This window comes from Sorex araneus, chromosome 3 (genome assembly GCF_027595985.1).
Source record: "Sorex araneus isolate mSorAra2 chromosome 3, mSorAra2.pri, whole genome shotgun sequence".
In the NCBI taxonomy this organism is placed as follows: Eukaryota; Metazoa; Chordata; class Mammalia; order Eulipotyphla; family Soricidae; genus Sorex; species Sorex araneus.
The window spans coordinates 189,524,995-189,551,902 of NC_073304.1; the positions used below are offsets into that span (position 1 = coordinate 189,524,995).

General features: G+C 43.2%; 1 protein-coding gene across 1 annotated transcript in view; it reads left to right on the forward strand.

Annotated features, from left to right (window-relative positions):
- Positions 1-3,354: 3,354 nt before the first annotated feature.
- ANKFY1 (ankyrin repeat and FYVE domain containing 1) overlaps positions 3,355-26,908 on the forward strand; it is an 83,889-nt gene continuing 60,335 nt past the window's right edge. The window contains exons 1-2 of the mRNA XM_055132071.1: positions 3,355-3,380; positions 26,158-26,350. Coding sequence (XP_054988046.1) covers positions 3,371-3,380; positions 26,158-26,350 — 203 coding nt within the window. The 5' untranslated portion in view covers positions 3,355-3,370. The remainder of the gene's footprint in view (positions 3,381-26,157; positions 26,351-26,908) is intronic.

Consider the following 26,908-nt stretch of genomic DNA (forward strand, 5'->3'; position numbering starts at 1 on the left):
TTCTCTGCACCCTCCACCCCTTCTATTGCTTGATTTTTTTAATGTCTAATATTTAGATCATTTCTGATATAATTGCCTAAGCTTGTGGGTGTTGTAGTTAGCAAGTACTACAAATGGCTTATTCAATATTTAATAAATCCTCTAGGGAATTAAAATCAGCAAGAGAAGACAAGTCTAGAGATAGGATTATATTAAAAGCATAATAAATGGGGTTTTTTTTTGGGGGGGAGGGCGCATACCTGGTGTTGCTCAGGGATTACTCCTGGCTCTGCACTCAGGGATCACTCCTGGGGGGACCCTGTGCAGTGAGGTCAGCCGAGTGCAAGGCTAGCATCCTACCTGCTGTCCTATCACTCCCACCCTAAGTGTTTTTAGATCTCTAACCAAAGGGCTTCTTTCTTGAAGATAGTGATGCGTTTGATCTATACAAACTGAGATGAAAAAAATTTGGTTTTCCTGCACATGTGTTGCTTTAGTAGGGTCTCTAATTTTCATTAGATACTCAGAATACTGAGTCTCCAAATCATTATGAACCATGGATTCATCTTGCTCTTGAAACTGATGGAGAATCTGAGATGCAACAAAAATCTTTCAGAGACCAGGTTGTGATGAACAGCAGCTCATTTCTAAGGCCAAACTTGAACTCAGTTCTTCTGACTCCGGTATAGCTCACAGCGATAATTTATCAAATGTTTTGAGCACCTATTATGTGCCAGAGTCTAGGCTGGTGCTGCTGAGGAACAATATTCAAAAGCAGATATCAGCTGTGATTACTTCCCAATCACTTTTCATCTATATGTTCTAAAAGAAAGATGTTTTTCAGGTACTCTTAATTGGTTTGGTTTGGTTTTGGTGCCACACCCAGTGGTATTCAGGGGTTACTCCTGGCTCTCCTGGTGGGGCTTGGGGAGCCATAGGGCTGCCAGGGATTAAACCCTGGTCAGCCACATGCAAGGTGAGTGCCCTATCTGCTGTCCTATCTCTCCAGCACCTGTCAGGTACTCATAACATTAGAAGATGTGGCTGTTTTCTAGCCAGAGGAGACAGTTGCTGGCCACCCCCAAAAGACCCTAAGGGCTCACTATTTGGCACATCTGTAAACCATTTTATATAACCGAAGAAGCTATTGAGCAAAAGCACCTTGAACCTGGCAAGTATCTCCTGCTTTTCTTTTTGCAAGTGCTGCTTGCTAGATGATACTTCCTTAAGCACTTTATTGCCTATACCTCTTGCATTGTTTGTCTCCCTTCGGTAACCCCATCTGAAACATCATTTCCCTGAGTACACTAGTTTATTTACAACTAGATGGAAGGTCTCCCCTTCTGTCTCCCAGTAGCCTGTCAATCAGGATTCCTCTTTTCTCAAAATTCTGACTTTTTGATTTTATGCATACAGTGCTACAGTGCTATGCTTACTAACCTCTAAATTTCTTCTGTAGTCCACTACCTGTGCTATGCTTACTAACGTCTAAATTCCTTCTCAGTCCACTACCTTGGTTTAAATCCTTCCCTTTTCTGTTTTGATGCTTTCATCCTGTTCTCAGAATTTCCTTTAATCTTGCTCGTCTGCTATGCAAGGTATCTTTCCCTGCAATCATTAACTAGGAATAGGCTTCTAGGAGTGAACACTGTAGCACTGTTGTTGTTCATCGATTTGCTAGAGCGGGCACCAGTAACGTCTCCATTGTGAGACTTGTTATTGTTTTTGGCGTATCCAATATGCCACGGGTAGCTTGCTAGGTTCTGTCGTGCGGGCAAGATACTCTCGGTAGCTTGCCGGGCTCTCCGAGAGGGGTGGAGGAATTGAACCTGGGTTGGCCGCATGCAAGGCAAACACCCTACCTGCTGTGCTGTCGCTCCAGTCCAGGAATGGACACAATCAGTAGAATTCTGCATTCTTCGGACTTTGCATTGAGTAAAAACTCTGAAAGGTCTTATGCTTTCCTCCTTATTTCTTTGCTCCTTTTGATAGCAATCATCTCACCTAAAGATTTTAACTTCTCCCTTGTAGTCTTCTGTTTTCATGATCTCTAATGTTGGATACCTAATTTTCCAGGGATCTCCATTCCATGTAAGCTGCACACATTTCCACTTAAGCTACTTGATTCCATGATCTTGTGTGTATCTTGTCCTGTCATACTGCTATTTAGAACTTAATTTGGGGACTTTGACCACAGTGATTGGGAGTCCCACAATCTTCTTTGATATTAAGAGACCTACAGTTTCAGGACTCCCTGTATCAGCTTTTACTGCACCAGAACTATAGTGTTATCTCTTCTCCCCCCACTCCACCCCCCAATATATCTCGAGCAAAAACTACTCTTTGCTTCTGCAGCCAAGTGGCTGAATTCTGCTAAAAAAAAAAAAAAAAAAGAAAGAAAAAAAAGAAAAGCACCCATCCTTCTAGGAGACACCTGAAACTAGGGCTTTAGACCACAGCTTCCTCTCCCAATTGTTTCAATTTTATTCTTTTCCATTTGCCCATGATCTTCAACCATAACGTTAATGTCATTAAGTGATCTTCATATCACCTTCCCTTTTAACATTGTTTATATGCATGTTTTTATTATAGTAGAACAACAGATGATCTGCCTCAAATTAATCCCTTCTGAAGAATTAATCCCTTCTGAATTCCTTTTGCATTTGCTTGCAGGGCACCCTGACTGCTGTTGAAGGACCTTAAATAATTTCCGTTTCCTTCACTGGCTGGCTCTTTCAGATTTTTACGTTTTGAGGTAGGGCAACCCTTCCCTGCTGCTTATTCTTGTTAGTGATTGGGGACCATGCAGTACCAATACCGGGGATCCAACCCTGTTAAACTTCTCAAGCCCAAATCATTTGCGCTGAGGCGGGGGTTCGGGGGAGGGGGTGGAGGCAAGAAAAGAGGGAATCTGGGCGGTACTTGTCAGAACTCAGGCTACTTTTGGTTCTGTGTTCGGGTCATTCTTGGCGGTGCCCGGGAACCATAAGGTGCCGGAACCTCAGGTGAGCCGCTCATCAGGACTTTAACTCCTGAAATGTATCTGGCGCCCCAACCTTTCACATTTTTACAAACCTAAACTTATAAAACCCACTCTTTGGGCTGAGCTTTTCCAAAGAGTAGTCTACATTAGGTGTGTTCACCTTTTTCAGTACCCTCCCACAGGCATAGAATGTTGGCGCTCGCTCGGTTCTTGATAAATACCGAGACGTGTAAATTCTAGGTACAGACATGCCCAATTACTTCTCCTTTCATTCACCTCTCCGTTCCCGTCTTAGCTCCGCCCATTGCCTGACCTACCATAATTCTCGCGAGACTTGGACTCCAGTTACACGCCAGGCCAGCTGAGTGGCGCACTTCTCGCGAGACTGCAGGCAGGGCTGGGCCCGACATGGCGGAAGGTAGGGATTTTGTGGAGCCGCGCGGGAAGGCGCGGAGCTGTGGGGGCGCTGCTGGCCGGGAGTAGCTACCCTGAGAGGGAACGCCGGGCTTGGTCGCATGGGGCACATCGGGTCTCGCGAGCCTTCCTCCCCAGTCTCTCCCGGGAGCAACGGCCGGGGTCTGGAGTGCTATTCCTATGGCAACGCCCCTCCGGCAGAGCCCAGCCCCGCGGGACCACGCGCCGGTGCAGGACCTGGTTGGGAGGTTCCGGGCCGGGACTAAATGCAGCTGTGGGGATGCCGTGGCGACTGGGGAGGCTCCCTGGGTGTTCGGCGGTGCTCGGACGGCTGGGGAAGTAGCCCTTCTTCTTGGGAAATCGAAACTGCTCTCCTGGCCGGTCCCGCATCCGGAAGGGGGTTCATTCCGAGCCGGCGGAAGAGCTGGACGCTCTTCCCGGGGAGCCTGGCTGGCCCCGGATGACCAGACTGCGTGCGCGGTGGGCTCCCGGCTGCCCACCGGCCCGGGATTCTTCCCCGAGGCTTCTAGGACGTGGACGGGAGGAGGGGGGTTACTTGGTCGGGGAATTGGCTGTAGACACACTGCTCGGAAGAGATGTGCTACCCTAGATCTCTGATCCTGTCACCTCTTACTCTCTTCTTGTGCCCTCTTTATGACACTCAAGTGAAGGCAGTTTGCCCGCCCCCAGGCTTTTCATCCCCTTACTTAGCAGTATTGGAACCCTTCATTGTCAGAGCCAAAAGGTGTGGGCCAAGAGATGGGCTGCAGCTTGTTACCTGCCAAGGAGCCCATGGTGACAGTGTCGAATCTGGCAGTAATCCTGTCCTTTTCTCCCTATTGATGTAGGAAAATAGGTCTTTTTTTAAAAAAACAAAACAAAAATCAACTTAGTATTTGTTGAGGGGCTCCAGTTTGCTAATCATGCCCTTTTATGTTTTCGGCTAAGCTTTGTTTGAATCCATCTTTACTTGGATCTCTATTTGGGTGGTACCTGACACCTTTTTGGGAGAGGGGAGGCACAGCTGGCTTTGCTCAGTGCTTACTACTGGCTCTACTACCCTCAGGAATCACTCCTGTGAGCTGCTAGGGCTAGAACCCCGGTTGACTGTGTTCAAAGCAAATGTCCTGGCTGCTGTATTATCTCACAGGCTTGCAGCACATGACACTTTCTATAGGATTTTTTTCTGGATTAGACTTGGAATGACCTTGTGAAGGAACCTGGAATGTGTGTGATTTGCACCTTAGAGATAAAGGAAATCTAGGTCAGAGTTAACAGGGATGACTGGGATTGATACCCTGGTTTTTTTTTTTTTTTCATTCTTTCTCTTTCCTGGAGTAGATGAATAGGTTATGAAAGTAAAGGAGTAGAAGGAACAGAAAGTTATCCCCCTAAAGGTGGCTTCAGAATAAATCAAAGCCGGCAGCTTGTCACTCAGAGCAATGAGGTCGTGGAGAAAGGTTCAGAAATGGCATAGGTAAAGAGTAGCCCTGCGGTTTTACACTAAGAAGACATATGGAGTGTTTGCAAAATAAATTATCTAGGTCAAAATTGTGAAGAGCAATTATCTGGAGCCTATGCAGCTGGGGTCAATACATACAGAAAGTCTTGCTATGTTTGTGAAGTCTTAAGAGGCATCTTCCCAGAGGGGTTTGCATCTAACTAAAGCATCCTTTTCACTATTCAGTTGACAAGGAAAGAGAGAGATGTAAACATACCAGTGCCTTCTGACTTGACAGTTTTTCTTTTTCCTGTTTGTGTTCCAGTTTCCTGGCTTGTGTTCTCATTTAAACCTTTAGGAAATAATGTTGCAGATTTTAATAGGAAGAACTAAGTGGTACTTTTTTAGTTCCCCTAGATCTTTAAAACTGTGAAGATATGCAAAGTGAAGAAAGATTAGATAGAAAATGTTTTGTTGTTTTGTGCAGGGTGTTACTTGTTTTAATGTTGCTTGGATTTAAATTAGAACTTGTCAGTCAACTGCACATATCCTGAGATACTCATTTAAATAAAAGCAAATGGAAATCTGTCATGTAAAACTTGAATTATCTGTAAGCATTATCCTTTATTTTTTTTAAAATGGTGGTTTGGTTTCTGTTTTTTCAGGCCACACTGAGTGTTTTCTGGTTGAGGAGGCTAGAGTGGCCTTAACTCTTGCCTTGGCATTTGAGGATCATGCTGGGATTCCCAACTATGCTGGGGTTGGTCTGGGATCCCACCCTGGGCTTCTGACATTAGAAGCATACCCTCACTCTTTTGAACTCTCACCTCAGCTTTGCAGGCATGCTTTATGGGAACACCCAGAGAGTGGTTTTTTTGCTTATTGACGGTATATGTATGTGGAAATAATGCCTAGGAATAGTAAATTGTACCTAGAGAAACTTAAGTGTACAGCTGTTTCTTAATGTTACTCATTTAGAAGCCAACCTGCTTTCTTTCATCTATACATGTCTATCAGCTTTACCATATATATTTAAAGTCTGACCCCAAATCATTTTCCATGTCTGCTCTACTTCAGCTTTCCTACTTATCTAAAATTCACTTTTTGGGTTACACCCAGCAATGCGCAGGGATTACTCCTGGCTCTGCACTCAGGAATTACCCTTGGTGGTGCTCAGGGGACCATATGGGATGCTGGGATTCAAACCTGGGTTGGCTGTATGCAAGGCAAACGCCCTGCAGGCTGTGCTATCTCTCCAGCCCCACTTATCTAAAATTCTTCTATCACGTAAAGTTCCTTCTTACTAATACCAAAAGAGTTTCTGCTATGTAGTCTTCTTGCTTTTACTTTGTCTTCTTGATTTTTTGTTTTCTTGTAGCCAGTTTTTGAGGGTGTTCCAGTGACCCTTTAAAAACGTGAATAATACATTTTTTTCTTTTGGGGGTGGTCACACCGGCGATGCACAGGGGTTACTCCTGGCTCTACACTCAGGAATCACTCCTGGTGGTGTTCAGGGTACCATATGGGATGCTGGGAATAGAACCCGAGTCGGCCACATGCAAGACAAACGCCCTACCCGCTGTGCTATCACTCCAGCCCCCGTGAATAATATTTTTGAAATGCAACCCCTCTAGACCCCCACCCCATCGTCCTCCAAGATAATGTAGTATATACCAGAGCCCCCAGTCTCAGCAGATTCCCGTCCCTGCTTAATATTTTTAACACGCCCCCTTACTGGACGGGGTTGTGGCGGGTGGGGCACATTTAGCAATCTTCAGGACCACACCTGGCTCTGCTCAGGGATCACTCCTGGTGATTCTCAGGATCATAGACCATATGTAATGCTAGGAATTAAGCCTGGTCAGGTGCAAGGCAAGCACCTTAATCCCTATTCTGTTTCCAGCCTGAAACTTGGATTTCTATAAACAATATAGAGATATTGCTCTACCCATTCAACAAAAACCCTAAGCTTTCTGGCGACCTCTTAAGTTCCACTTCATTATTCATTTTTCTACTCTCCCTTTTATTTCTGTCACTGTCAGCTTTTCCCTTGAGTTTTTTTTTTTTTAACTGTAGCTGGATGTGTGTGAAAGCATTAGCTGCTTAATTGTGTTGAGTGAAATATGCAGGGTACTAAGACTGGCATAGCAGATTGCTTTAGTTAAGAAGTTATGATATATATAGTTCCTGTCCAACAAAATGAAAATGAAAAATTGCTCTCTCCCAGTGTCTCTTGCTAAATTCAAGTTTTTTTTTTTTTTTTTTTTTTTTTTTTGTAGGGAGGTCACACCCAGCAATGCTCAGGGGTTACTACTCGTGGTTCAGCACTCAGGAATTACTCCTGGCACTGCTCAGCAGTCTATGTGGGATTCTGGGGATCAGACCCGGGTGGGCCGCACACAAGGCAAACGCTTTACCTGCTGTGCTCTCCATTCCCTGAATTGGAGGAATCTTGAGTAGACCAAGTACCTACAGTATTTATTGAATTCTGCCAAACATTAGACACTGTAGGGAGAACAAATATTAATGAGTTGTGGGGGACTTTTTAGTTCTGTTAAATTTTTAAGCTGAAGGTACTGGTATGCAAAGGAAAGGAAGATTAGATAGAAAATGTTTTGTGAGGTTGTTACTTTTGTAATGCTTCTTAAACTTAAATCTGAATTTGTTAGTCGACCACACATATTCTGAGATATTCACTTAAATATAAGCAAATAGCAAAAATCTGTTGTAACTTTGAATTATCTGTAAACATCTAAAAAAACAAAAAAGAAAAACTCTATAAACAAAAACCAGTTTAGTTTGTGATTTGGGGATCACATGTGGTTGTTAGAACCACTTTGCTTCTTCCAGGTCTGCTGGGGATTGCCCCTGGTTGGTGCAAGGAACCATTTCCTGGGTTGGCGCCCAAGCCTACTGCATGCAAAGCATGTGCCATTTGAGCTATTTGGTCCAGCATCAGTTTTCTCTTTAGCTTTGTGTGTGTGGGGGAGGGGAGTATTCAGGGGAGTTGGCTCCAAAGTGGTGCTAGCAGGGTGTGGTGGGGAAGCTGAGGGGCTCCCAAGTGGTGCTGAGAAGGTCTGGAGGCTCCACCAGTAGTTCTTTGCCAGTTGGGCTGTGGATTCAGAGCAGGAGCCCAAGGATGTGATGCTGCTGGGGACATCCCTGGCCATCTCTACACTGTGAAGGCTCCAGGGCCACACCCTGTGGTGCTTGGGGGCCTCCAGGGTTGAACGTGGTGGTGCTCTGGGGACCATGTGGTTCTGGGTATCAACCCAAAATGGATGGCATACCTGCCACATGCCCTAACCACTGTATCCTATTATCTTCCATGAACTGCGGGAAATTTTATAAAGAATTTATTTATTTATTTATTTATTTGTTTGTTTGTTTGTTTGTTTATTTTACTCACCCTCCGGTCTCGAGAAATTTATTTTTAAAAATAAGTTCGTCTCGGGGCTAGAGTGATAGCACAGCGGGTAGGGCATTTGCCTTGCACGAGGCCGACCCAGGTTCTAATCCCAGCATCCCATATGGTCCCCTGAACATCGCCAGGGGTAATTCCTGAGTGAAGAGCCAGGAATAACCCCTGTGCATTGCCGGGTGTGACCCAAAAAACAAAAATAAATAAATAAATAAATAAATAAATAAGTTCATCTCGCCCAATTGAATCCCAAAATGGATTAGTGCCCTACAGAAATGTCTCTGGAACCCAACCATTTATAATCTAGGATTTCAGAACCATGTGGCTGCAGCACCCATGATACTCAAAATGAGCAATGGACAGTATCTATTGTCTAGCATAAATGATCTAGCATCTGCCCCTGGCAGGCAGGCTTGAATGGTAGTGGGGAAATTCGAGCAAAACATAATGCCCAAAAGTAGAGAGAGAGAGTATTGGGGAAATTGCCTGCCATGGAGGCAAGATGAGGACTGGGATGGGTACTCGGGACTCTGGTGGTGTAAAGTGTGTACTGGTAGAGGGATGGGTGTTCGATCATTATACGACTGAATCTCAAACATGAAAACTTTGTAATTGTATCTCATGGTGATTCAATTAAAAAAAATAAAGTCATCTTTCCTCGTTAAGTTCTAGGTAGCGTGTTTTATATGTGATTACAGTAAAATGATTTTTGGTTTTGGGCCACTCCCAGGGGAGCTCAAGGCTAACTGCTGGTGGGACTCGGCGTCATCTGTGGTGCTGGGAATCAAAAATGGCTTGGTTGCATACAAGGCAAGTGCCAATCTGCTGTAGTAGCTTTTTTTTTATTTTGTTTTTTGCTTCTTGGGTCACACCTGGCGATGCACAGGGGTTACTCCTGGCTCTGCACTCAGGAATTACCCCTGCGGTGCTCAGGGGACTATTATAAGATGGTGGGAATCGAACCTGGGTTGGCCGCATAAAAGCAAACGCCCTACCTGCTGTGCTATTGCTCCAGCCTTGTAGTAGCTCTCTGGCCTAAAATATTTTTTTAAAAAAACTTTGGCTAAATAATGACTTTTGACATTTGTTAGATCATTTCATTTGTTCAGGTTAGTCAAATGTTAGATTTTTTAAAAGGACATACAATAAAAATAGGAAATTTCTTATACCATCATATTTTTAATAATGTTGAAATTTAATTTTTCTTGGTGTGTGTTGAAACTGTAGTGTCTTCCAGATGATACTGATCTCTTCCTTTCTTTACCTCCTATACATGTAAACTTATATGATGTAAACTTAAAAACTTGATTCAGCACTAGTTATAGTCACTGATTACTTACTCTCTGTTAAACATTTTTCCCATATTTAGTATTCCTGCTTAATGAATATTCAATAACTATTCAATAATGAAGTTCAAAGAAAGCTCCATTTGTGCTAATAAATGTTTAGAAAAGTAATAATTGTGGTTTGGGCCTGAATAATAGCACAACACGTTTACCTTGTACATGGTTGTAGTTTGATATTAATAGTTGTAGTTTGGGCCTGAGTACTGCACATTGACCTTGCTCTTGGTTGACCTGCGTTCAATACCTGGTTTATTCCATGTGGCCCACTGTGCTCTGCCAGAAGTGATCTCTGAGCACAGAGCTAGGAATAAACCCTGAACACCCCCAGGTATGACCTACCCTCACCCCCACCCCAAAAAAACAATAATAGTTGTTAGTTGTAGTTAACTCATCACTAATGAGGATCTTACCTACTGCCAACAAGGAAGATATTTCCTGGGAAGATATTTTATGTTTGGTGATTCTTTGTATACAGTGCTTATATTTATTTACATATGTATATGTCTGAAGCATAGTATTCTTGTACTTTTCAAAGTAGATTGTTATGGAAGCTTTCACAGTCATTTTTTTGTTTTTGGCCACAATGGATACTCAGGGGCTACTCCGTATGTGCTTGGGAATCACAACCAGAGGTGCTGCGGGACAGGGTTCAGTCATGCCCAAAGCATGCGCACTTACTCCTTTGAGAAAGCATGGTTGAATGCGTGACATCTATTTTTCTTAACCTATTAAATCTTATTTTGATCTCCTGCAAATTATGTAATTTTAGGCTGTACACTTAATCTGAAGGAATTCCATTTATTTAGCATTCCATTACTTTGAGTATGTTGGTCACCATTTACGACAATAAAAAATTTAACTTCTATGGGAGACTTTAATTATCTTTTTCTCATTTATTGCTAAATAGTGCAAGAAATTGTACATTGCATTCTGTTTTAAAAAAATTCACATGTGTGATATATATCAGCAGTGCTGGGATTCACTTCTGTAGCACAGATTGGGAAGTAGCCACCCACCCCCAGCACTACCAGGTGCGATCAAACCAACCACTCCTCCAAAAGTTTTTTAGTTCTCCTTGATAGTCCCATTCCCCTGGCTTCTGGCAGCCACTCTTTGTCACTGTCAATTGCCTTCTCTACAGTTTATAGGAATTATTACAGTGTGTAGTCTTCTGTGTCTGACTTTTTCCATTTCACATATTTTGGTGGGAGGCATACCCAGTGATACTCAGGAATCACTCCTGGCCATGCTTGTGACCCAAAAATCACACACACACAAAAAAATTAAATTAAAAAAACCAACCCTAATTCTTTGAAAATCACTTTCAGTAGGGGTTGTGAGACTTGATTTTGTATAGTCCTTGAATTAAGAAAGTGTGTGTGTATGTATGAGGGGGGTGGGGATTGAAAAGTCAAAGGAAAATTATATACTGGCATGTAAAAATGACATAAAATTTAATTTTCACTCTTCATAAATTTTGGAGGGACGGAAGCCTTGCTCTTTAAGCTGTGTTGAGTAGTTGCCACAGAGACTGAATGATCCACAGTGGTCTGAAATATTTGCCTTTTAATAGGAAAAGTTTGCTAATGACTGCCTTTGAAGTGTTCTCTAAGGGTCATCATTGCTTCCTTTTTCTTTGTTTTTTGGGCCACACCTAGCAGTGTTTGGAGGCTACTCCTGGCTCTGTGCCCAGATCTCAGTCCCAGCAGTGCTCAGGGAACTGTGTGGTGCTAGGGCCCCGTCTCCACAAACAAAGCATGGATTCAGTTTGTTGCATTATCTCTCCAGTTCTCTTTTTCTTATTCTCATTGTGGTGCCCAAGGTCCCGCTGGTGCTGATAGATAGAGAAACGGTAATAGTGTCAAACCTAGAATTTCACACTTTAAATGCAGGTATTCTACCATTTGATGAGATCAGGTGCATTCAGGGTGGTATGGCCGTAAACTTGTTCTGGCTATTTGAGCCACGTTTCTAACCCCTCAAGTCAAGACTGATAAATTTTCAGAAAGACTGTACATCACATATGACTTCACACTACATTGTTGAAGAGCAAATGGGCATTATTGAGAGAAATAATGCAGCTACTGGGATTCTTCATTGATAGTATAACTTTTGGGGAAATTGTAGATCTTATGTGTTAAGTTTCTTGGCTTATTTTCAAAAGGAAAGTTGGGAGAAGAGAAAAAAACAAAGCTATGAAGTAGTCACTTAAAGTAACAGTAGAGGCTGGAGATAGTATAGCAGGCAGGGCTCTTGCCTTGAACACCTTGGACCCAGATTTGATCCTTTTCACCACGTATGTTCACTGAGTTCCACCCCGTAAGGACTAATCCCTGAGCACAGAAGCAGGAGTAAACCCTGAGCACTGCCAGTTGTGGTCCAAAACCAAAAAAATAACAGTAGAGTCCATAGTGATGCAGGAGATCCAGGTTTGAGCCCCAGCACTGCAGAATAGTAAAAGGAGGTGAGGCGTGAGGAGGGACAACAGTTGGGGAGTATAGTTCAACAGGCTTTTCCTTGAGCCAAAGGTGTGATCTCTGGCACTTCATGGCCCTCTGAGCACTAAGCGTGGAATAGAACCCCCTTTCCTAGTTCCTTAATTCCAACCTGTCAGTAAAGCTCTGGACTATTTTTTAAATCACCCTGTAGTTGTTGCTATGACTGGGGACACATACCCGGTTGCAATGCTCCCACACCTGGTTGTAATGCTTTCCATGCATCACACACTTAGTTGTGGTGCTTGCTGGGATTTCCATTTTGTGTGTGTGCATGGAAGGGAGGTGCTTGTGCCACACCCACGGATGCTCAGGGGCCATTTCTTGTTTTGTGCTCAGGGGACCATTTGGAGATCAAGCCAGTGTTGCTACATGCAAGGCAAATGCCTTGCTATACTATACTGTTGCCTTTTTAAGAATTAAAATAACATTTATTGACTGCAATAATTTTTTAAAATTTATTTGTTAGTGAGTCACAGTGAGGGTACAGTTACAGATTTATACATTTTTGTGCTCATGTTTCCCTCATACAAAGTTCAAGAACCCATCCCTTCACCAGTGCCCATTCTCCACCACAAATAAACCCAGCATCCCTCCCACCCCCCAATCCCATCTCCCCCACCCCCCCTGCCACTGTGGCAGGGTATTCCCTTTTGACTGCAAGAATTTATTTTTGGTCATTATTATATGTATTAGTACATTTAATGTTTATGGCGTAACTTACAGGTGAGGAGAATGAGGCATGTGTTACAGTATCAACAACTCAACATGGTGAGGCCAGCATTGGCCCCAGTCACTCTTGACTCCATATCCTTTCCCCACTGCACTGCTGTAGAATCTCTGCTATTGCTCAGAAAGATAATCAGGGGCTGGAGCAATAGCACAGCGGGTAGGGTGTTTGCCTTGCACGCAGCCGGCCCGGGTTCAATTCCCAGCATCCCATATGGTCCCCTAAGTACTGCCAGGGGTGATTCCTGAGTTCAGAGCCAGGAGTAACCCCTGTGCATTGCCAGGTGTGACCCAAAAAAAGCAAAAAAAAAAAAAAATGGACTAGAACAGTAGTACAGCAGGTAAGGTTTTTGCCTTGCAGGAGATCAACCTGGTTTCGATCCCCAGCACTCCATATGGTCACCCAGGCACTGTCAGGAGTGATTTCTGAACACATAGCCAAAATAAGCCCTGAGAACTGCTGGGTGTGGCCCCAAAACCAAAAAAAAAAGAAGGAAAGATAATTATATTTTTTCCAGTAACTCTTTAGCCTGATGTCATTTCAAGAGCATATTTGCATTGTTGATTGCAAGTGCACATTATTCTCCATAGAATAACTTCTTAATCTTAGGTGCACTCTTCATTATATTATGAAATGTATAATGTAAGTGATTGTAGAAATGTGGCAATTCCACAGTCACTGATAGGTGCTTATAAAGTGCTTTTGTGACCCAGATTTCCCCTTAGAAAAGATTATAAGATTATGGTCAAAGAAGCGTCTGTGACTTTTATGAGACCCAAATCATCCTCAAGCCCTGTTTTTATCTTTCTCCTCTCTGACCGTAATCTCTGTAATTTACGTTTATGTCAGTGTCCAGGATGCAACTAGAAATTTATGTCAGGAATTCTGGAGAGTGGGGCTTTTGCTCTAGATTTTTTAATTACATGTTTGTAACAAGGACATCTCCAGGGATTGCTTGAGAAGATGCTTGAAACAGCTTGTGGAATCACCTCGGGGTTTAATGATTAAGTAAAGGAATCAGCAACTTTTCACTTTTGAAAGAAAATGTCCTCATAATTTTTTTAAGATAAATTTGAATCTCAAAACATGGGCTCTTTACTGTGCTGGCACAAATCCTAGCCTACCAGATCAGATTCACCTTAAATGTTCTAATAATTTTCCCCCACCAGAAATCAGTATCCAGACTCTTTGTGACTATTAGTTTTGTTTGCAAATTACCCACCCCTACCTCCCTGTTTGTGAGATCCTTGGAAATACTACTTTGAGGACTGCATTGTTAAGAAACCGTACAAGTTAGATTGCCACTCCCCTTTTCTTCTTGGATCACAATGGTGCCCAGTGACTGTTCCTGGTGCTGTTTTGGGGATCATATACCAGGGAACAAACCCCAGCCACCTGCAATGCAAGGTATGTGCTCCAGAGGAAGTAATTCCTAATCTACCATAATGCATAGTGCATAGTAGGTGATTCAGAAGTATGGATAAGTTTACCTGTATATGTGATATAAAGAACCAAAACAGTTGACTATTTTATTAACAATGAATTAAAAACCCATAAATTAATAAATTAAAAAATAAAAATAAAATAAAAATTAACTCGTGGGCCAGAGATATGTATGGCCAGAAGGAGAACAAATGCCTCTTATTTGTGGGACCTTGGATTTGATCTCAAGCATTGGCAAAAAAGAAAAGCAAGACAAAACAAAGAAAACAGTGGACACGGTGAAGAGTCTGATGGGTGGTGGTGGGAACAAAATAAAACAAAAACAAAAACATCTGGAGCTGCAGAAATAGTGCAATGGATAGGGCACTTGCCTTGCATGACGCTCGCCCAGGTTCCATCCGCAGCACCCCATTCAATCCTCCGAGTGATTCCAGAGCCAGCAGTAAGCCCTGAGCACTGCCGAGCATGTCCCAACCTCTTCCTTTTCCCCCAACCTCCCTTGCCCCCCAAGAAGAAAAGGGAAAGAAAAGAAACTCCCACCAGTGCAGCTGATTGCTAAATCTCTTGTTTTCTGGAGGTTTCCATGTTAGATTATTTAAGAGGGTCATTAGAATGTAATGTCCGAGAATAGCTGTTTCTTGTTTTTCTTGCTGGATGAAGTCTCTCTTGGTTTGGGTCGGGGGAGTCACAGACTTCTTAGGACTTCACTCCTGGCAGTGCAACAGGGCCATATGTGGAGCATGGGAGTGAACCAGGTCAGCCACTCTTGTACAAAGCAAACACCTTACCTGCTATGCTCTCTCTCTGACCCCTGAATGAACATTCTTAAGTAATTTCTGCTTATCCAGTTTAAGTCAGATCCTTCAAACACTAAAAGTCTTTTGAAACTGATGAAACTGAAATCACAAGCAGCGGTACCCTGGAGGAAATAGGCATAGATCCAGAGAGAGCTCAATAGGCTAAGCATAAGCTTTGCGTGCAGAAGGCCCTGATTCTATCCCTGACACTGCAGTGACCTTTTCTTTAATTTTTAAGAAATCTGTTGTAGTTGAAGTGACATGGTAATAGCGGTGTTAATGTTTATACAGGGGTCACTCCTGGCTCTGCACTCAGGAATTACTCCTGGCAGTGCTCAGGGGACCATATGGGATGCTGGGAATCGAACCCGGGTCAGCCGCTTGCGAGGCAGACGCCCTACCTACTGTGCTATCACTCCAGCCCCTTTGTCAGTGGACAAAGTTTTTGCAACTCATAAACACCTCGATGCCCAAAGACCCTTTCCACTAAGCTATGTCGCTCCTAGTCCACTGTTTAAAATGTCTATTTTAGAATGATAGATTTTGGGCATACTTTTAAGATAGTATAGCGGTAACCATATATAATGGTATCTGCCATACCCACTTTCCAATGTCACTGACATCTCACACTAGTTTGACACCTCTATTATCATTATAAACCAATATTGAAATGTAGGTATAGTTTACATAAGAACAGTGCTTCATTCAGATTTTCTTCATTTTAACTTATAATTTTTCTTTTCCCTATTTAAAAAATTATGCCATACCTATTGATATTCAGGGGTTACTCCTGGCTCTGGACTCAGGAATTACTCTTGGCAGAACTCAGGAAACCATATGGGATGCTGGAGATTGAGCCTGAGTTGGCTGCTTGCAAGGCAAGCACCCTACTCACTATGCTGTCTCTCGAGCCCTTTTTTCTCCTTGTTTAAAGCCTTTTTTTTTTTTTTTTTAATTTTGAAACATTTATTCTCTATCTTATAACTCTAATATAAAGACAAGAGTTAGAGATATAATATTGCAGTTTATCAATATAGAGAATACAATTAAATAATCGATTGAGATGACAGTGTTTAGAATATAGAAAGGTGCTGAGCCCAGGTACATATTAAAAATGATAATATTTGATGGTCAGCCAGAGGAGGAAATTCTAGCTGATGATACTAAAGACCAGTAACTAGGGAGATAAGAGGAAAGACAGCAGAGTGGAGTATTTACATTTCTGTGTTCATATTACTGGAGCGATAACACAGCAGATAGGGCATTTGCCTTGCATGTGGCCGACCCAGGTTCGATTCCTCCGTCCCTCCTGGAGAGCCCGGCAAGCTACTGACAGTATCCTGTCCACTCAGCAGAGCCTGGCAGGCTCCCCATGGTGTATTCGATATGCCAAAAACAGTAACAAGTCTCACAAGGGAGACGTTACTGGTGCCTGCTCAAGCAAACCGATGAACAACGGTAGGACACTGGACAGTGCTACCATGTTCATATCAGCTTTACTCATAATAACCAAAACTTGGAGTCTACATAAATATGCATTAACAGATAACTGGCTAAAGAAGCTGTAGTATATTTTGTCAAAGGGATACTACTATGTTATTAGAACAATAAAATTGTACCACCTGGGATTCAATGAATGGAACTTTATGAGATTTTATACTAAGTAAAAAGGGCAGTAAGAGAATAATTTTTTTTTTTTTTTTACAGTTACAGATTTATACACTTTTGTGCTTATACTTCCCTCATACAAAGTTTGGAACCCATCCCTTCACCAGTGCCCATTCTCCACCACCCGTAAACCCAGTGTCCCTCCCACCCTCCTCAATCCCATTTCCCCCCCACCCCACCCTGCCACTGTGGCAAGGCATTCCCTTCTGTTTTCTCTCTCTAATTAGCTGTTGTGGTTTGCAATAAAGGTGTTGAGTGGCCGCTGTGCTCAGTCTCTAGCCCTCATTCAGCCCGCAACTCCCTTCCCCCACATGGCCTTCGACTACAATGTAGTTGGTGATCGCTTCTCTGAGTTGACCTTTCCCCGGAACGTGAGGCCAGCCTCGAAGCCATGGAGTCAACCTCCTGGTACTTATTTCTACAGTTCTTGGGTGTTAGTCTCCCACTCTGTTATTCTATATACCATAGATGAGTGCAATCTTTCTATGTCTGTCTCTCTCTTTCTGACTCATTTCACTCAGCATGAAACTTTTCATGCCCATCCACTTGACTACAAAATTCTTGACCTCCTTTTTTCTAACAGCTGCATAGTATTCCATTGTATAGATGTACCAAAGTTTGCTCAACCAGTCATCCGTTCTGGGGCATTCGGGTTTTTTCCAGATTCTGGCTATTGTAAACAGTGCTGCGATGAACATACATGTGCAGATGTTGTTTCGATTGTACTTTTTTGCCTCTCTGGGATATATTCCCAGCAGTGGTATTGCTGGGTCAAATGGGAATTCAATATCTAATTTTTTGAGAGTCGTCCAAATTGTTTTCCAGAAGGGCTGAACCAGTCGGCATTCCCACCAGCAGTGAAGAAGGGTCCCTTTCTCCCCACATCCTCTCCAACAGCGGTTGCTTTTGTTCTTTTGGATGTGTGCTAGTCTCTGTGGTGTGAGGTGGTATCTCAAAGTTGTTTTGATCTGCATCTCTCTGATGATTAGTGATGCAGAGCACTTTTTCATGTGCCTTTTGGCCATTCGTATTTCTTCCTTGGTAAAGTTTCTGTTCATTTCTTCGCCCCATTTTTTGATGGGGTTGGATGTTTTCTTCTTGTAGAGTTCAACCAGTGGTTTAAAGCCTTTTGTTTTCCAATTTTTATTGTGGCACCATGATTTATATTACTAATGATAGAATTTCATTCATACAATGCTATAATGCCATATCTAGTACTAGAATATCAGCATTCTTCCATCAAATAAATTGCTTTTAAAAAAAAAAGAAAGGAATAGATAGAATAGGGGTTAAGGCATTTGCCTTGTGCATGGCCAACCTTGGTTCAATCCCTGGCACCACATATAGTCCCCTGAGCACTTCCAAGAGTGGTCCCTGAGTACTGCCTGGTGTCACTGTTACTGTCACTGCCATCCCGTTGCTCATTGATTTGCTCGAGCAGGCACCAGTAACGTCTCCATTGTGAGACTTCTTGTTACTGTTTTTGGCATATCAAATACGCCATGGGTAGCTTGCCGGGCTCTCCAAGAGGGGCAGGGGAATCGTACCCGGGTTGGCTGCATGCATGGCGAACGCCCTACCCGCTGCGCTATCACTCCAGCCCACTGCCTGGTGTGGCCCCCAGAAGCAACAAAAGAGGAATAGGATATGATTTATACTAGTATTTCCCAAAGTGCATGATGGGTAGATAGGGGTGTAGTAGCCTTAGGTACAATTAGGATCTCTTTTTTCTTCCTTCCTTCCTTCCTTCCTTCCTTCCTTCCTTCCTTCCTTCCTTCCTTCCTTCCTTCCTTCCTTCCTTCCTTCCTTCCTTCCTTCCTTCCTTCCTTCCTTCCTTCCTTCCTTCCTTCCATTTTTTTATTAGTGAATCACCATGAGATACAGTTACAGACTTACTAACTTTCATGCTTGTGTTTCAGTCATACAATGATCGAGTACCCATCCCTCCACCATGTGCCCATTTTCCACCACCAATGGTCCCAGCATCCCTCCCACCACCCCCACCCTGTCCCCTCCACCCTACCCTGCCTCTGTGGCAGGGCATTCCCTTTTGCGCTCTCTCTCTTTGTGTGTTGTAGTTTGCTATAGAGGTATTAAATAGGCATCATGTTTAGTCTATAGTCTGTTTTCAGCCCACATCTCCCATCCCTAGCGGGCCCACCTAGCACCCTTTGCTTGGTGGTCCCTTCTCTATCTGAGCTGCTTTTTCCCCCAGCATGTGAGGCCAGCTTCCAAGCTGTGAAGTAATCCTCTTGGTATTTATCTCTACTATTCTTGGGTGTTAGTCTCCCATTCTGTTACTTTATATTCCACAAATGAGTGCAATCTTACTATGTCTGTCCCTCTCTGACTCATTTCACTTAACATGATACTTTCCATGTTGATCCACCTATATGCAAATTTCCTGACTTCATCTTTTCTAACAGCTGCATAGTATTCCATTGTGTAGATATACCAAGTTTCTTTAACCGGTTATCTGTTCTCGGGCACTCGGATTTTTTTTCCAGATTCTGGTTATTGTAAACAGTGCTGCAATTAACATATAGGTACAGATGTCACTTTTACTATGTATTTTTTGCATCTCCAGAATATATTCCCAGAAGTGGTATTGCTGGGTCAAATGGGAGCTCAATTTCTAATTTTTTCTTTTTCTTTTTTTTTTGGGGGGGGGGTCACACCCGGCGATGCACAGGGGTCACTCCTGGCTCATGCACTCAGGAATCACCCCTGGCGGTGCTCAGGGGACCATATGGGATGCTGGGATTTGAACCCGGGTCGGCCGCGTGCAAGGCAAACGCCCTACCCGCTGTGCTATCACTCCAGCCCCATCAATTTCTAATTTTTTGAGAAGCGTCCATACTGTTTTCCAAAAGGGCTGAACCAGTCGGCATTCCCACCAGCAGTGAAGGAAAATCCCTTTCTCTTTATTTGTTAATTTAAAGAAGGTAGATTTGCAGGGAGGTTGCTGAGTATCTCTCTCCCCCCACACACGCACACTATCACCCCTCTCCCTCCCTCCCCCAACACACACTTGAAAAGGGCGTTTTAGGCCAAATAGGAACCTGAGTTAAAGGTTCAGTTTGCTTTGTAGAAGAAAAAGCTACACCTGTCAAAACTTGGAGCAGTTTTTTTGGCATTTGGGATGTGAAGATTCAGCTTGTCAGATGAGGTATTTCATGTTTTGTTTGATTTAGGTAGAGGCAGATGAATGGCAAGGCTTTTGTCAGCAAACTTTTGGGAGGATTAGACTATGATTGATTTTCAAATTATCTCAGAGCTAAGAACTATGGTTCCAAGTAGAGTTCATAAACCTATTGTTTGATAATTAGTTTTAAAGGAGAATCTGAGGCCAGAGAGATAGTTCGATAGTTCAGGGGTTAAAGTGCATGTCTTGTATGCAGCCCACCTCATTTTGATCTCCAGAGTTGATAGTCCTCCAAGTAGGCTCCTGCACCGAGTACTACCAGAATGCCCAGTAACCTCCATCACCCTTTCTTGAAATCATTACCAGTTGACAGTGAATTGCTGGAAGGGATCCCTGGACCTCCTGAACACTGCTTGGGAGCACATTTTTCCTCCCCACAAATAATAGAATCTCACCAGTTAAAGAATGAAACATTTTTGAGTTTGTGGGTTTATTATGCTACAAACACAGACTTTATGTATGTATTTTTAAGAAGGGCTAGAGAGATATTACAAAAGCTAACTAATATGTTTCTAGGACCACCATTACCCTTGTTCAAATTGCAGCAGCACTTTAGATTCCCTAAGCACTGCCAGGAATAGGACCGGTGCACTACTAAATGTGACCCCTGGATGTATGTGGGCTGCACAAGTAGCTTATTTCATGATCTGTTTGTATCGCATCTAGAGAGTGTCAGATTTTACTGATTTGTCTTCTTCATTACCCAATAATGTAAGAATATGTGCCAAAATGAATGATTTTTTTACTCTTGTATTGTAGAGGTGAATAATAAAATTATAATGAAGGACTAGGTAATGCAATTGTCTTTTTTTTTTCCTTTTCCTTTTTTTTTTAAGTTCTAGACATTAAACCCAGCACCTCAAATGTGCAAAGCATGAACTCTGCAGCCTTCCTTTCCCCTCTTCTCTGCCTTTCTGCCGCTTTTCTCCCTCTGCTCTTTCTTCCTAAGGGATCTTTGGGGTGGAGAGGATTTGGGCCACATCTTCGGATGCTCAGGGGTTACTCCTGATGCTGTGCTCAGGGGTCACTTCTGGACTGCTCTGGGATCATATGCAGTGTAGGACTGAAACTGGATCTGGGGGCAGCAAGCAACTTAAGCACCTTAACCTCTATACAATCTCTCTGATCCAGATATATCTCATTCACATGGCACTAGCCCTACCCTAATATAAAAAGTATTGACTTTCCTAACTGAAACCTTTCTACTTCTTGTCTTCTGTATCTCCCTTTCCACTATGACTTTATTTCAAATCATTGCATATGATCCCTATTGTGAAAATTCACACCTACATTTTAGAACCTGTCAAGGATCTGACACAGATACTCCCGAGTAGCTGATAAATCAAGTTTAAAAAGTAAAATCCAGTTTTATAAAATAAGGGACTTTTCTTCTCTTCAACTTTGTGTCCCTATCTGCTTCCCAGTAGCTGATGATTTTCTACAAAAATGAAAATTTGAAAGAATATAAGAAACACAGAAATGATTAGATAATCTAAGAGGTACATGAGTGCCAGGAATTGAATCTAGTCTTCATGTACCCAAAGCATGCATTCAGCTGTGGCCTCTTGAGGTTTGTCTCTCACCCTACAATCAATGTTTTTCTTTTCTTTTTTCTTTATTCCACATCTGGTGGTATGCAGGAGCTACACCCTCTCGCTCAGGGTTTGCTCCAGCGGTGCCTGTAGGGGTCTGTTGTGTCAGGGATTAAACGTGGCTTTCAGATGACAAAACTGGCAGTCAGCCCCTTTAATTCTTAGGCACCTACAACTCTTTTTTTTTTTTTTAATGGGAACCTCCCCAGCTGTGCTCAGGGACCATCAGGATTACTGCTAGTGCGTATGAGCCATATACGCACATATAAGCTATAAAACACCTGAGGCTTGTCGTTTGGGTAGTGTGTGTTGACCTCCCTGGGAGAAGCTGCCTTGTTACATTCTTTTGTATTTGGTTGTGAGACAAGATAGAGCCATATGGTTGCTGGAAATTAAATTTAGGGTTCCACCATTTGCGCTATCTCCCCAGCCCTGAGTGTGCAATTTTTTTTTTTAATTTGTTTTTAAAGTTTTGGGTCACACCTGGGCGGTGCTCAGGGCCTATTCCTGGCTCTGTGCTCAGTGATTACTCCTGGTGGGGTAGGGGGACCATATGAGGTGCTGAGGATTAAATACGGATTGGCCATGTGCAAGGCAAACACCCCACTGTACTATTGCTCTCGCCCCTTGATTTTGTAATTCTTTTTTTTTTTTTTTCTATTTTTTTGTATGGGCTGGAGCAACAGCACAGTGGAGTGCCTCCGCCCCTCTCAGAGAGCCCAGGAAGCTATTGAGAGTATCTCGCCTGCACAGCAGAGCCTGGCAAGCTACCCGTGGCATATTCAGTATGCCAAAAGCAGTAACAAGTCTCAAAACGGAGATGTTACTGGTGCCCACTCGAGTAAATCGATGAGCAACGGGATGACAGTGACAGTAACAGTGATTTTTTTGTTTCTCTTTTTTGGGTCAAACCCGGCAATGGTCAGGGGTTACTCCTGGCTTTGCACTCAGGAATTACTCCTGGCAGTGCTTGGGGGACCATATGGGATGCTGGGGATCAAACCCAGGTTAGGCACATGCAAGGCAATGCCCTAGCCGCTGTACTATTCATAAAAGTTTACTTTTTCCAGTAACTAAAAGCTCTGAGAAGGATAGGACTAATCTTGCTTACAGTTGTGCTGTTTGGCATCTTGAAATACTGAATTTAATGAATCAGATACACAAATGATTCTTATAATTGAAGAACCAAAACTATATGAGCTTTTTCTCCTTTTTCCCTCAAAATGTAGAAGGATTTTCTGAAATTAAAGCTGATCCAGGTTTGATCCACATATGATCACCTGAGCACCATCAGGTGTGGTGCATGCTCCCCACCCCCACCACAGTAACACACCAAGTATGTGACTCAGCAGTAGAACACATGCCTTGCATGTTTACAGTCCTGAGTTTGAGTCCCAGCACTGCCCCATCCCCCCCAACTCCCCTCCCCACATATACACAATAAAGAAAGCTGTAAAACACCTGAGGCTTGTCTTTGGGTGGTGTGTTGACCTTTCCCTGGGAGAAGCTGCCTTGTTACATTCTTTTGGATTTGGTTGGGAGACAAGACAGAGCATTAAGATTTTTTTTGTGCTGGTAAAACCCTGGGCACTACAGCTGGACAATACTCATCAGTAGTGACTGCACAATGGCCCCCTGGTCTACATCCACCTTTTTTCTCGTGATCATACTGAAAACCACACCAACTAATGAAGTTTCTCGACCATTTTCCTATGCATGTGATGCTTGTCCATTGCATGTGTATTCCTCAGTCATGCATGACCACAGTTCCCTTAACAAATATGCTTGAATTTTCCTGGAAAACCATTAAATATGTATAAACCATGACATCACCCTCACCTGACATCACTACCAGATATAAAGCTAGAACCCTATTCTTTTTGCATGTGTACACTCCTGGGTTTGAGACTGTGCTGATTAGACATTTCCAACTTAAAATGTTTCTTTACTAATACTCCCTCCACTTTTTTATTTATTTATTTTTTTTTGTGGGTGGGAGGTGTGCATTTGTCTCAGGGCATACTCCTGACTGCATTCAGGGTTCATCCTCGGGAGACAGTATGTGGTGCCAGGAATCTAATAAGGGTTGGCGACATGCAAGACATGCCCCTAAATCCCTGTACTATCTTTTTTATTTTTCTTTTTGGGTGGACTGGAGCAATAGCACAGCAGGTAGGGTATTTGCCTTGCATGCGGCTGACCCGGGTTCAATTCCTCCGTCCCTCTTGGAGAACCCAGAAAACTACTGAGAATATCTTGCCTGCACAGCTTGCCTACACAAGCTACTCTTGTATTGGATATGCCAAAAACAGTAACAAGTCTCACAATGGAGACGTTACTGGTGCCCGCTCGAGTAAATTGATGAATAACAGGACGACAGTGCTACAGTGCTTTTGGGGTCATACCCGGCGATGTTCAGGGGCTACTCTTGTCATGCACTCAGGAATTACTCCTAGCGGTGTTCAGGGGACCATATGGGATACTGGGAATCAAACCCAGGTCAGCCATGTGCAAGGCAAATGCCCTACCCGCTGTGGTATCACTCCAGCCCCTCTGTACTATATTTTTTGCTCTGGGCCCCCTCTTTTCTGTTCAGTTTTTCTTTTGGAGACCACCTTCTCAACCTTTTAAATCTGCTCTACCATACCTGTGGATTGTGCTTGCTTCCATCTGAACTCTGACTACCCAGGCCCATTCCTGAAACAGGGCAGGTGTGAAGTGTTAATTGATAACACTGGCTTTGGAAATAAGAATACCTAGAACAGGGCTTAAGGCATGTGCTCCTCATCCTGGTTCAATTTCTGGCACTTCAAATCATTCCCCAAGCCCTACCAGGGTCCCTGAGCACAAAGCCAGGAGTATGCAGCCAAAAGGCCAAGGGGGAGAAAAAAAGAATGCCTGACTCGTACACTAAATCAGCCTTCTACCATCTGTATGAGTCTGTTGGCAAATGCTTCATCTCTCTGTTACAGTGTTAGGATTCTCTTGTTTTGGGGCCATATCTGGAGGTGCACAGAGGTTACGTGCAGCTTAGTAGTTGGCGGTCACTCCTGGCAATGCTTAAGAGACCATGTGGTGCCAAGAATTGAGTTGGGACTCCAGCATGCTCTTGGACCTTTGAACTATCTCCCTGGCCCAGACTTTATAAAAGTTTTTCTACTCACAAATCCTTGCTCAAGAAATTTTTACATGACTGAATATATTGGTATGTAGTAGACTAGGTATACAAATAAAATATTTACTGATAACTCATTTTAAGGCATTATTGTTATTATTATTATTTTATTGGGTTTGAGGCCACAACTGGTATTGCTCAGGCTATCCTAGCTTCTACTTGAAGTAATTTGTCTCATGGTATCAAACTTGGGCTCCTGCATGCAGACCACATATGTACACTAACCCTTTGAGCGGGGCCCCTTGAAACAAATTACTTATTTAGTATTTTGGCTTTTGGTCCACTCCCAGCTATGCTCAGGGGTTTACTCTTGGCTCTGCGCACAGAGATAACGCCTGACAGGGCTTGGGGAACTATATGTGGTTCTGGAGATCAAAGCCAGATCAGCCGAGTGCTAGACAAGCACAAAGGTCCGAGCACATGCTTTGCGTGCACTGACAGCTGTGGTCCAGTCCCTTCTACCTCCTCCTCTCCCCGACTCCCCCTACACCCCAAACAAAAAACCTAGGCTCTGATGTCTTCCTCTTTAAGATGTTGTTAGTATTAGTAGCTACTTTATGGTGGTGACTGCATGAGAGAATTTTTGAGAATACTTTAAGAACAACATATGACATGTAAGCTTACTAGTGATATGGTTATGGTCATCTTGTTTACATTAAAAGATTTGCTGGGGGGCTGGAGCGATAGCACAGTGAGGAGGGCGTTTGCCTTGCACACGGCCGACCCGGGTTCAATTCCCAGCATCCCATGTGGTCCCCTGAGCACCACCAGGAGTAATTCCTGAATGCAGAGCCAGGAGTAACCCCTGTGCATTGCCGGGTGTGACCAAAAATAAATAAATAAAAGATTTGCTGGACAGGTTCCTGTGAGCTTCTTATGTCTATCTGTTCATCGTCACTCATATCCATGAGGGTGAGTATTCACCCTCATGGAAACTGAAATCTTTGGACAGTGTTGGTCCTTTTGGCCTCGTGACCCAACATCAGAGTAATCCTTGGTTTGGTATAGAAGATAAATAACTCCAAGGAGCTGTAACTCTTTCCTAATTATCTGTAGTAACCTGGAAAAAAATCCCATATCTAAAAAAACAGTATTGGTCCATGGGGCTGGAGTGATAGCACAGCGGGTAGGGCGTTTGCCTTGCACGCGGCCGACCCGGGTTTGAATCCCAGCATCCCATATGGTCCCCTGAGCACCGCCAGGGAAAATTCCTGAGTGCATGAGCCAGGAGTGACCCCTGTGCATTGCCGGGTGTGACCCCCCCCAAAAAAAAAAGAAAGAAAAAAAAGAAAATAAAAAAATAATATTGGTACAATGTGTAAATAAATAGTCTTCCCTGACATTAAAAAAAGAGAGAGAGTAGAAGTGTCTTGTGGCTAATCATTTTGGCTGCCATTCTATCTGTGCATGGGGAGATAATGCTTTACACTTGCTGTAGTAAAAACTTGATTCTTTGCTTCCTTTGCAGAAGAGGTGGCCAAGTTGGAGAAGCACTTGATGCTTCTTCGACAAGAGTATGTCAAGCTGCAGAAGAAATTGGCTGAGACAGAGAAGAGATGTAGTCTCTTGGCCGCACAAGCAAACAAGGAAAACAGCAATGAGTCTTTCATCAGCCGTCTGCTGACGATTGTGGCTGATCTCTATGAACAGGAGCAGTACAGGTGAGCTTCTGAAGCAGCCTGTATGGGAAGCAAACTATTTTCCTCTATCCCGAGGCCACTTGGAAATCTTTTTGCTTTCTTTCCAAATTTATTTCTGCGTAATCCAGATATTATAAACCTTTAGTCTCTAAGCTCTTGGAGATATGATTGTCTCTTTTGTTTCTTGCTTATTTTTAGCACAGAATGTAGGAGTCATGGTGTTAGTATAGCTCTTAAAGACAGGAATTAGTTTACAGGAATTCAAAGGAAAGAGATCGCTTTTTCTTGGTTTGGTCAGAGGAATCTTGGAGCTAGTAGGAGGTAGAGTTGGTGGTTGAAATAGACTCTGGAGCCGTACAGCCTGTATTTGCAGGGCACTGGCTACTTCCTGGCTATATAACCTAGGTACTATGGGTTGAGTCTGGTTTCTAATCTGTAAAATGGCGATAATAGTTACTACTACTTTGGGTCAGTTGTTTTAAGCATATAGAACAGAGACTGGCAGTTCTTAGCTATTGTTATTAAGTGAATTTTGAAGGGTAAACATTGGATAAGATTTAATAGATAAAAGGTAGTGAT